This window comes from Helianthus annuus, chromosome 1 (genome assembly GCF_002127325.2).
Source record: "Helianthus annuus cultivar XRQ/B chromosome 1, HanXRQr2.0-SUNRISE, whole genome shotgun sequence".
Classification (NCBI taxonomy): Eukaryota; Viridiplantae; Streptophyta; class Magnoliopsida; order Asterales; family Asteraceae; genus Helianthus; species Helianthus annuus.
The window spans coordinates 26606283-26618640 of record NC_035433.2 but is presented as its reverse complement, the minus strand read 5'-3'; the positions used below and the strand labels follow the sequence as shown (position 1 = coordinate 26618640).

Genomic DNA, 12358 nt, shown 5'->3' with positions numbered 1-12358 from the left:
TTTTGTATCATACATGCATATGCATCATACTTCATACCGTCACTTCATTTATTACTCGTGAACTTTAGTGACATACTTGATGCACATAGCACAGTTAGCACACTGAAAGGATAATTCAGAAATATGCTGACAATGCCAGCAATAGACAGACAGTGTTTTGAGGCCAGTATGAGCCAAGGACAGGGTATTACACTAGTATGGAGTGTAGGGAAGAGAGGACCATAAAACTGCGTCACTAGGTGATAGTTAAAGTGCCGGGAAGTGCCTAAAACACACTTTAAGTGCAGAATTCTGCATTTGCTAATAAAATTTAGCAACGCAATATGCTAGTAAGGTGCAAAAATATGGCAGAATGGTCCTGTATACTGTGCTAAGTGCCGGGGATTAATTGTATTACAAATATATATATATATATATATATATATATATATATATATATATATATATATATATATATATATATATATATATATATATATATATATATATATATATATATATATACTATATAAAGCATATAGGAAGGATAGAAATGGTCATTTGCCACTTTACAAGTCTTTGAAGCTCATTGTACAACCTGTTAAGCACAAAGTGTTGAAAAATTGCTTTCAACACATGCTGATACCCACGCGGATCTTACCCGGATCAACTTGACCCGTTTTACTTTGATGGATCCAATATAATCTTTCTATCACTCTATCTAAACCACAATTCGTTTCATCCGCCGCTCCACCTTTCTCTACAAACCCTAGCTCCTCCACCTTTCATCCATGGAACCGGTCGTCGCCATCACCGTCTTCTCCCCTTCTCCACTCCAACAGTCGCTTCATGATCTAGGGTTTCACTGAGAAACCAGTCGTTTCATGATCTAGGGTTTCTCTGTAGATCCGACGCTATCTTAGCAGATTCGACACCAGATCTGACACCAGATCGATTTCTATGGCTTCTTTCCCGGTGGCTTCAAGATCCGACACTATCTCAGTAGATCCGACACCAGATCTACTGGTTTGACTGTAGGGTACCTTTCTTTTTACCATATCTTTTTTTTTGTTATTTGAATCTAATCTGGGTAATGTTTCAGATCTTCCGTTTGGTTGTGGGTTCGTCAACGATGGTGGTTGTGGGTGGAAGATCTGGCCAGATCTATGGTTTATTTGTAAGTAGATTTATTTTTGTTTAAATTTATAGGCTTTTTTATGTGTTTTGTGTTTTTTTATGTTTCAGATGTGGCCAGATCTCATTCAGAATGCTAAAGAAGGAGTTCTGGATGTTATTCAGACTTATGTTTTCTGGAATGGGCATGAACCACAACCTGGTAAAGTGAGTATTTATTTTTTTATTTTTTTTAAACTGTGTTTCTTCAAGGGAAAGGAATTATTTTTTGTTTATTAACTTTCATGTTTTTTTTTTCAGTATTATTTTGAAGACAGTATGATCTGGTTAAGTTCATTAACCTAATTAAGGAGGCTGGACTGTATGTTCATCTCAGAATAGGCCCATATGCTTGTGCTGAATGGAACTTTGGGTATAATAAACTGTGTTTAATGAATTGGCAAATATTGAAGTGTGTGATTCATATTGAAATCAAGTTATGCTGGAGGCTGCGTGAAAGTGACCCGATTCCTTACTTGATTCGAGATAAATTATTTCTAGAAGTTTTTGGTTGTATTTTTTTCGTTAGTATTTGCAAATTGGTGTTTATGGAGCCCTTAAAGCTTGATTCTTGCAATCCGATAAAATAGGTGAAAGCTTAAATGTTGTTGGCTGATTACTGTGTTCTCCGCTTCAGGGTTTTCAACATTTGAAGGTGTTGTGTCTGTTGAAAACGGGCATATTGGTGAAAATGAATCCGGTCCTCACGTGAGTGAATCCGTTTGTGTAGAGAAAGCACCCGGACCCAGCTTTCCAAAGGATGCAGTTGACGGGATGCTTGGACATTTGGAGCTGTTGATCCCAACAGCGGCACTGCTGCCCTGCTTGAGGTAAACCCATCTCACACATATTTGGTGGCGAAATAAGTGGGCTGGGTCAGTCAAAACGAGTACTTTTTTAGCATGTGTCACACCGAGTCGGTGCAACACTCCAACCTGAACAAACTTTTCTTTTATTTTCTCAAATTATATAACTAAATAATATATGTTGATTACTTTTTTTTACAGAAATTACACAATGTACCCGTTCGAGACAAGAAACCTGTGTTTTCATAAAACATGTCGAAACTGTCGCCTCTACACATAGTACAAAATTTTAGCATGTGTCGCACCAGGCACACCTTTATATATTTTTTTTTTGTGATCATTACATAAAATGCAGGTTGCTGAAAGATTTGAGAAGCTGCGGAAAAGTTGGAAACCGCGAAGGACGATTATCTTTTGCAATTTGGATGCAGAAGAATATGGATTGGTCTCTATCTCTCTTACCCTGAAATCCTGGTACCGTACCGGGTATATTCGGTACCGGTACCGGTTGGTATTGAGCTCATCCCTACTCCTGATGACCAAGCATAAGATCGGCCCTGCATTCCTTGCTCGATTGGCGAACAATAGTTCTGATTTTCTTACTCGACTTTATACAAGAGAGGTATATTTAATGTCATCTATTGAACACTTTCACAAGTGCAATATCTAAAATACATACTCCGTAATGCAGTTCATTTTTTGGTGTCATTTTTACAGCTGCATTTTTACTGTTTGGTACCAAAAATACTCATTTTTTAATCGGCCCATCCTTACCCGAACCAAAAATCATCTTTATAGTCAGCCCATCCATACCCAAACCAAAAATAATCTTTATTTAAGTTGGCCCGTCCTTACCCGAATTAATCATTATTTAGATATGCACGTCATGGTCTGAACCAAAATGGTTATTTTTTAAGTTGGCCCATTCTGACTCAAATCCATCCAGACATGAACCTATCCTGACCCAAACTGAAATAATAATTTTTAAATCGGCCTGGTTTTTTTATGAACTCAGCTGATCCGAACCCTTCCTGACCTGTTACCGCTTCTAAACATAATGTGTGAGACTTTTTGACCTAAACATAATTATAATAATAATAATGTTTGTCACTAAATGTGTAAACTATTCTGCAGAAAAGTGCATCTGAGCTGCCATGGATTTGGAACCACTAGACACATTCTTGATTAATGATTGTTATAATAATTTTGGTTTGCTGAATCATAATAATTTTGTTTTATAGGTTATTGTGATGGAACGGGCTGGTCATGCATTTGATGCAATGACTTCTATTACAAACAGGGAGCTTGCTTCATATGATGGGGTGGTTGTTGTTGTAAGTTTTGTGAATCTGAATCTGTTTCTTTTATTACGTTTTAGTTTCCATAATTCCTAGAGGTGGAAAGCTTGACCCGTTTACTTACAAATCGGCCAATTTGGGTTGGGTTTTTTTCTTAACGGGTCAAATAAAAATAGCTTAAAGAGGAAACATGTTGAATATGTGACACATGTCTTCTCAAATTTAAAGATTATTGTTGTATTAATATTGTTATTGGATTCACAAGTAACATATCAATTATTAATATGTGGATTAGAAAAAAAAAGGTTGATACCCATAATGACATAGTGGACTCTGGTCTGACCGTAACCATGGCTGAACCATTGCCTTCTCGTGAGGATGAGTCACCGCTCCTGAGTTCATCACTTGATGAATCACAGGTCCCAAATATTGGTAAGTTTTTTGAAGCAATTACTTGAACATTTGTTTATTTGGACTTTTGCTAAATTTGTATGCAGGTCCCTGTTATATTTGCATGCTTAATTCCCTTAACTTTAAGAAACTAGAAGCTAATACGTTATTAGATGATGCTGAAAATAATAGATATATAGAACCGCTTAAGAGCGTATCGAATGATGATATAGCGAAGGCGATATTGGCGATTAGAAAAGCGGAGAGGCCATTGATAGTGTTTGGCAAAGGTGCAGCTATAGCAAGGGCTGAAAACGAGATTAAGGATTTGGTCGAAAGGTGCAGCTATAGTTGTTTTTTTTTTTTTGTCGCCACAACAAAGAAATTTGGGGTTACAGAGTTTGTGAACCCAAAAGATTACTAGAAATCAGTGCGAGAAGTCATCTGAATATGTTTTGTTCTCTAATATCTTCCAATAAACCACACATTCTGGTTACTGTTTTGTTCTTGATTATTTTCATCTGAATTTGATTTGTTATTGAATATCTTGTTGCAAAGGTGTGGATCTCTCTCTCTCTCTCTCTCTCTCAAGATTAAGATTTTGGAGCTCTCTCTCTCTCAAGATTAAGATTTTGGAGCTCTCTCTCTCTCTCAAGATTAAGGTCTCTCTCTCTCTAATTTTTATATATATTTTTTATTCTGCCTCGGGCTTACGCCTCAGTTAAAACGCCTCAAAACTCTTTTCCGTTTTTTTAAACCTTGGTGACACTCGATCCGTTTCACTTTTAGTTATTCTTTGTTTAGTCGTTTGATCTATAAAAGAATGAATATACCTGAACTGACCCACTGGTTAGTAAATGTGTTTTATTTAGTTATGATGTAGCGGTAGTGAACCTGATGCCAGAGGAAGCAGTGCAGTTAATATGTGAAACTGGTGGAGTTGTGGTGTTGGCTGATTCATGGGCTTTGAAAAATCCAGTAGTTATTATCAGACAATTAAAAGAAGCCGGCTTGCATGTGTTAGATGTTTACAGAAGTGATGATAAATTAGTAGGTATGCACTTCTTCCGACCCATCAAAATCATTCCAATTTCGTTTTATAACTGCTGATATGTTACGTCAATGATGGTATGTGCAGCATTTAGTGACTTGGCGGATGCATATGATCTTCTGAAGCTATTCAACTGCTGGAGCTGTTGAGGAAGACGAATATGCAGGGTACAAAATTAAAGAAACCAACATGTGAACAGATTATGGGCAATTTCAGTCGGGACAAAGGTTATTCTAAGGCTTTTGAAGCTGGCGGTGAAGGCCATAGTGGTGCCATTGTTGTTATATCCCAGGAGAAGCGTCATAATTAGCTTTGAATTTGTAGATTTGTACTCCAAAATGACGGTAGTGATGGTTTTTTTTAACAGTGCACCTTGTGCATCGGTGTAAGCCCGTGTAGCGATACCAAGTTACATTTTAAATACTGAACTTGGGGGGCGCTTTTGTGTGTGCGTCCGAAAAACACTATGTGAATCACACGCATGAGAAATGCTTATCTGTTGATTTTAACTAGCAGTTGTTGTTGAGATGTCAATGTCATCCTCAAAATTTTACATGCTGATTTGAGTTCTTATCCATGTGAAGCTTGTGTGTGCGTCCGAAAAACACTATGTGAAACACTATACGTTTCTATGCAGAACCGGACAGGATGATGTTATAATTATTGTTAGCAAATTTATAAATTTTATTTTTTATCGATTAATGTTTATCGTTGTAATTTTGTTAGCAAATTTATAATGTTCAGCATATTGCATTTCGTATTTGTATCGATTAATGAATTATGGTTAACACATTATGTACTTATGATTGATTAGATGGAAAGATTGATAAACTAACATCTAAAAACATTAACAAAAGTATATCACCAAGGAATCGACAACCCAACAGAAAAACGAGTGCCAACATGTCATGAATAATAAATCTAACTTAAGTACTATACAATATATCACGAGACAATTGATAAACTAAGGATAAACGAGTATCCTATTGTAAATCGTCACCCCCGCTGCATCGCGCGGGTAAATGACTAGTATATATATATATATATATATATATATATATATATATATATATATATATATATATATATAAGGCACTTTAAGGAATAATTAAACACTTTAATGGAACGGTATCCAACCGAATAATCGGACATTACCCGGGACACCAAAAATTGGTCAAACACATTGTTTATTTATTTCTTGGCTAGTCGTGATCCCCGAACACCCTAACACCCACTAAATATCAAATAAATATCATATGTAAGTGCATACTTGGAAACTAACTTACCGTTACCATTTAGTTACAAATTTTACATTAACCCCCCCCCCCCCCCCCCCCGAACCGAAATCGGTCCCCAAGGGACCCACAAATCAACAACACCATGCTTCACATCTTCTGGCTAGATTATATCTCATTTTTAATAGATCTTGCTTGTTATGATTTCCAATATATGAACGCATTTATTTAAGCATGGCTTGAAAGATCACAACCATACTTCATATCTTCACACTCTCATCTTCACCCCACACCCCCTCCTTCTCGGCTCCCCCCAACCGCCACCATCACCACCACATAACCACCATCTTCATCAAAGTTTCAAGTCTCATTCAAGCATATAAGGTGATTCAAGGAAGTTGCAACTTGTGGAGCTTCAAAGGACCTTGTTTCTTGCTTTTTCACCATCATTCTTCATCATCTTCTTCACTAGAATCATCCCTAGCCTTTGTGCTAGTAGTAAGTTCCTTGTTACACCTTTGTTCATCTTGTTTCATAGTTAAAAGTCGTAGTATGATGTTTATATTTAAATCACTAAAGAATAAGAACAAAGAAGATGAACATAAAGCTCTACATGAAAGTTTAACTTGAAGATGAAATGTTGATTGTAGGATGTTGTTATGATGATGTTCTTCATTTCTATGATGATTCTTGATTGTGTGATGTTAATCACCATATGAATCTTGTTAAATGATATTTAGAAGTTTGATTTAGAAAGAATAGAAAGTGGTTATGTGTTACATCAAATAACCACCTTCTAGTAAACATGAACTTGATAAAAATGATTTTTCATGAAATATAACTAAACTGGTGGGATGATGAGTATGTAAATCCAAGGATTACAAAAGATTTATGTAAAGAAACCAAGTTAGAGAAGTGGTTTTTGGAAAACCATGACGACTGCAAACACTTACACTCTTTTTAGAGATAATACAAGTATGAGAATATTTTATTTACAAGAAGAGTTCAAGAGATTTAATTCTTGTAAAAATTATTTACAAGTTGTAAACACTAAATATTTTCAAGAAAATTATTTTTACAGAAATAAATATGTTTCGGAAGGTAACTAAGTCTACTAAAAGCTTTACCAAGTTACTACGCATTTTCAAAATATATCAAGTTCATAACTAGTGTGTAACACGTATATTTTTGCTCTTGGTGATGTAAAATTGTTCAAGGATTGATTGTTGGTTGATTTTGAAAAGAAAACGATATGCTAGTTAGCATGGACACCTCCGTTTTTAGGAGAAACTCTGGCGAAATTTTCTAAAATTCCCAAGACTTAGAAAAATATTTTCTAACAAGAATTTACAAATGTGTTAACCTTGTTTTCGGTAGTGAACTTCGCCATAAGTTTTGTTACTATATTTCAAAGTATCGGAGGTGGGTTTTCGTAAATAAAAGTGGTTAAATATATATCTAGAATATATATTTATTAATAAGACGTTTGTGCGAATACTTGTTTACTTGGTGGAATAACTATATTATTTTAGAGTAAAATAATATAACTACAAATTACCATGAATTTACAACTCCAAAGTAATACCAAAAATCACAAGGGATGAAATATAAGTTACACATTTAATATTGTGAAGCCGAACAATAAAACGTAACTCATGAAATATTCCGGAAGACACCAATACAATATATTTTTGGTAAATATTATTTTGGATACGAAAGAGGTGAAAATATGATTTTTGTACGTACTACCAAGTTATATCATCTTTTTGGGACAATAGAAAATGTATTATTATTTGAGAAACTAAAAGTACTTTTACTCTGGTTTATTAAGAAATATAGTATTTTTGGGAAAATATATTTTCTTGGACTGTATCGTTTTGAATAAAAATGAAGTTTATTTATATACTTCTAAGTGGGACTTAAAGATATATATTCTTTCGGATTAACACACCGGAATACGACGCCACTACATGGCTAGATAAAGAAATACAAGAATACGGATAACCAGGTATGAAATACCCCATCCTTGGGAAGGAAATACGAATACGAATACTTGAGAAGTATTAATACAGAAATATTGTATAAACAATTATTCCAAAACTAAATATAATTATTATAACTTGGAATAATATCGGAAATGTCGCTCAAAAACATAAATACTAAGATAAGGCACGACCCGTTCGTCTAATAGACGTTAGACCATTGTAGGTAGTCGTGTTTACTGAGGAGATTTGGGTTACAAGTACCGAAGACGCAATACTGTGAGTTCATGTCCCCCTTTTCTCTTTACTGTTTTCAGTTTAATAACTTCGGGGGTGAAATACATGTTACAATTATACAAACATTTTATACATGGTATGGTTAGCTTAAGGAGGGCATACTACTTAGATCATGTGATTGGGTAGGCGGAAACATAAGGCCATTAACCCTCGTCGAGGGACCGAGGGACATGAGTGATAGATCTATTTAGGTGTAGCGAGCCCCACTCCTGAGTCCGCTGAATGGACCATGTGGTGACTATGTCTTACAACCGAAGCCCGATACAAAATTGCTAGGTTTGAGTCTTCCTGCATCACTTCACACATATCAATGGCCTTGCAAACCATTGGTGATCTCTTTTTCCTTAATGCTACATACCAGGGACTTACATACATACTTACAACGTTTCAAAGGTTTATACATACACACAAACAAACACATGAACTCGCTCAACTTTTGTTGATGTTTTTCAAACTACATGTATTTCAGGAAATTTTAATGGATCTGGCGGGCGTTGGAAGTTTTTACACTGCGTTAAGAATAAAGATGTCATTCATGGTCTTTGAGTTTGGACGGTGTGACTTATTCCTGGACGAGACATGTTTTACAAACCTTGGTATTATTCAATATCTTTTAACGAGTCCTTAATGAACTCAAAAACAATTGTACGATTTGTAAAACTTGAATTTGGTGTCTACGTTTTAAAACAATGTTGTTATATTTTGAACTTATTTAATGGATGACAAACCCATGGTTTTATCATATAGTTGATGTTATGATTGAATGCAATGATATTAAGAAAGTCACACCATAATCACGCTTCCGCAAAAGTCAGGGTGTGACAGTTAAACATGAGACAAAGGCACTAGATGGAGATTCTTAGTGATTACGATTGTAATATCCAGTATCATGCAGGAAAGGCAAATGTAGTTGCTGATGCTTTAAGTCGAAAGTATCACAAAAAGCCAAAAAGAGCACGTTCTCTTAAATTAAATCTACAAGTAGATTTAAATGACCAGATTAGAAAAGCACAAGAATCAGTAATCAAGGTTGATACTGAGAAATTGAAAGGAATGATTAAGGAATTAGAACAAGGAACAGATGGAATTTGGAGATTCCATAAGAAAAGGGTGGGGATACCCAAACTAGGAAATCTACGTCACCGTATATTAGAGCAAGCCCATAAGTCTAAGTATACGATGCATCCTGGAAATGATAAGATGTATCAAGACTTAAAAAAGAATTTTTGGTGGATAGGAATGAAAAAGGACATAGCAGCTTATGTTGCCAAGTGTCTAACTTGTTCACAAGTTAAAGCTGAACATCAGAAACCCTCAGGTTTATTGCAACCGTTAGAAATGCCAGTGTGGAAATGGGAATTGATAATAAAAGATTTTGTTACCAAATTACCTAAAACAAGAAAAGGTAATGATACAATCTGGGTGATTGTAGACAGGCTAACTAAGTCAGCTCATTTCTTGCCAATGAAGGAAACTTTCAGTATGAAACAGTTAGCCAAGTTGTATGTATATGAAAGAGTTTCATTACATGGAATTCCTTTATCAATTATTTCTGTTAGAGATAGCCGTTTTACTTCTCATTTTTGACAAGTTCCCAAAAAGCAATGGGAACCAAGTTGAATATAAGCACCGCTTATCATCCTCAAACGGATGGACAAAGCGAAAAGACAATTCAGACAATGGAAGATATGCTTAGAGCTTGCGTAATTGCTTTAGGAAGTAATTGGGACGATCATTTACCATTAATAGAGTTTTCTTATAATAAAAGTTATCATACCAGTATTAATGTTGCACCATTCAAAGCACTTTATGGACGAAAGTGCCGAACTCCAGTCTGTTGAGCAGAAATTGGAGAAAAGCAATAAACGGACGGACAAAGCGAAAGGACAATTCAGACAATGGAAGATATGCTTAGAGCTTGCGTAATTGCTTTCGGAGGTAATTGGGACGATCATTTACCATTAATAGAGTTTTCTTATAATAACAGTTATCATACCAGTATTAATGTTGCACCATTCGAAGCACTTTATGGACGAAAGTGCCGAACTCCAGTCTGTTGAGCAGAAATTGGAGAAAAGCAATTGTCTGGAGCAGAAATAGTACAAGAAACAACGGACAAAGTTATTCAAGTCAAGGAAAGACTGAAAGCAGCACGTGATCAACAAAAGAGTTATGCTGACAACAGGCGCAAATCATTGGAATTTCAGGTAGGAGATAAGGTTCTATTAAAAGTTTCTCCTTAGAAAGGAGGGGTAAGATTCATCAAACGGGGAAAGCTAAGCCCCAGGTATGTCAGACCTTTTAAGATTATCAGAAGGATAGGACCAGTAGCTTATCAGCTACAACTGCCAGAAGAAATGGCAGGAATACATGACGTATTTCATGTATGCAATCTCAAAACGTGTTTAGCCGATGAATCATTAGTAGTACCTCTTAAGGACATAAAGGTAAATGAAAAGCTTAAGTTTGTAGAAAAAGCCTCTACAGATTGAAGACAGAAAAGTCAAGAATCTCAAACACAAGAGATTAGTTCTAGTCAAAGTGAAATGGGATTCCAAGAGGGGAGCAGAATACACTTGGGAACTTGAATCAGAAATGCAAAGGAAATATCCACACATGTTCCAGTAGACCTTGAGGACGAATTCTAAAACAAGGTGGGGAGGATATAACAACCCTCCAAAATTATTTCCGACACCTTAAAATATTTATGACATCCCTATATGTCCTAAAATACACCCTGTATACAAAAACCGGGCCCAAAATACCTTATATAATTAAAAATAAAATAAAAACGAAATTCCTGTGGTGCTTGCGAGCCGCGAAGGCATAATCTTCGGGTTACGCGGGGCGCGACAGATCAACTCTCAGGCGAGACTCTGGTGTGCCACGTGGCACGATACCCGGTCAGGCTACACGTTTGACTAATCCAAGCTAGACCCTACAACCCTATGTCGCGGGCCGCGAAGCCCTTAGAGGACTTCTTCGCGGGGCGCGAGGAACTCGAAATCAGCTCCTATAAATTGGGAGCATCAGCCTTCAGTTTTCGTCGCTCATTCACACGAATTCTCTCTCAATTCCTGAATAGTAGACACTATACCCAGGCATTATACCCACTAAAATAACGGAGTTCTGCCTCGTTGTAAGTATCATAACCCCCAGTTACGTATTAGGTACGCTGCACGGTTGATCTAGTGCTCCGTAACGGCTGTCGAGGCACTGCCCGACGTAGTCATTGGAGTTCTGTCTCGGGGAGAGTATAACTAATGTAAATTTTGGGTTATTATACTAACACGTGTGCATTGTTTAATTATTAGATAATAACCAGGAAATCACAAAGGAAAACCCTAAAGTAGCAATGTGAGTAATCCTCTTTTTATGAAACCTTTTTGTGAGTTAATCCTCCTTTTTGCAAACTGTTTTAAAAAAGCCTCAATTGTTTTTACATTATAATTAATAGTGATTGAGTATTTGTATTCTACAATTATCGTCGGTATGTTGGGGTTTTGTATACAAAATTTAATACTACACTGTGAGCAGTAACATGACCACTAGTCGGGTTGATAGTACCGTGGGTGGTAATTAAAGTAGAAAAATAAACAAATGTAATTGCGAGATCGCCCTCAATACTGTAAAATTGATAAAACATGTCTTGATTAAATTGGGATTCACTCACCAGTATTTCCCACTGACAAAATGTTTTTAAACGCGTTTCAGGTAACAAAATGTGAAAGCCAAATTGAAGCCAGTTGGACAGCATTGAAGGCTTGGAAAACTAGCTATAAAAGTTACCTAAATATAGAAGATGTTTTATTTCAATAAAATAGGGTTTATCCCTATAAACCTATTTGTAACGAAAACTTGGGTTCCATCCAAATATGTTTATTATTATAAAATATGGTGTTTTACTCTGATAAAAGATTTCCTAACTACGGTTCTGATGAAATTTCCGCTGCCAAATAATGATAAACACCGATACCACCATCTCTGAGTAGGCCGTGGCCGCCTGCCTCCCGAGGCAGGGGTCGGGGGTTGCGACAAAAGGTCTTCAGAAACTCTACTTCTTCTCCTATCTACCTTTTGTTAACCACCACTCTCTTGCATTCAAGCTTGTATCAAAATACTTTGAGAGTCTTTTCTTTTTCTTCTC

General features: G+C 36.1%; 1 protein-coding gene across 16 annotated transcripts; it reads left to right on the top strand.

Moving 5' to 3' along the window:
- The first annotated feature begins 704 nt into the window (after nucleotides 1-704).
- On the top strand, nucleotides 705-5393 carry LOC110871782. 16 transcript variants are annotated; one of them, XR_002553937.2, is made up of 10 exons: nucleotides 705-1013; nucleotides 1082-1156; nucleotides 1225-1320; nucleotides 1414-1525; nucleotides 1790-1982; nucleotides 2314-2580; nucleotides 3200-3292; nucleotides 3552-3688; nucleotides 4519-4700; nucleotides 4785-5393. XR_002553937.2 is itself a non-coding variant. In XM_035977587.1 (7 exons), the coding sequence occupies exons 2-5, from the start codon at nucleotides 1112-1114 to the stop codon at nucleotides 2423-2425; spliced, it is 441 nt and encodes a 146-aa protein (XP_035833480.1). In that variant the 5' UTR covers nucleotides 705-1013; nucleotides 1082-1111; the 3' UTR covers nucleotides 2426-2580; nucleotides 3200-4700; nucleotides 4785-5268. The 16 variants fall into 16 exon arrangements, 1 of the variants encoding a protein (XP_035833480.1); XR_004867256.1 differs by having other exon boundaries at nucleotides 4205-4700; XR_004867241.1 differs by having other exon boundaries at nucleotides 3839-4700.
- The last annotated feature ends 6965 nt before the right edge of the window (nucleotides 5394-12358 follow it).

Bases quoted from the DNA above. Each gene is read 5' to 3' on its own strand.
- LOC110871782 (XM_035977587.1), top strand. From the start codon at position 1,112: ATGGTGGTTGTGGGTGGAAGATCTGGCCAGATCTATGGTTTATTT. The intron at 1,157-1,224 runs GTAAGTAGATTT...TTTATGTTTCAG, and splicing joins GCCAGATCTATGGTTTATTT to ATGTGGCCAGATCTCATTCA. The intron at 1,316-1,789 runs GTAAAGTGAGTA...TCTCCGCTTCAG, and splicing joins TGGGCATGAACCACAACCTG to GGTTTTCAACATTTGAAGGT.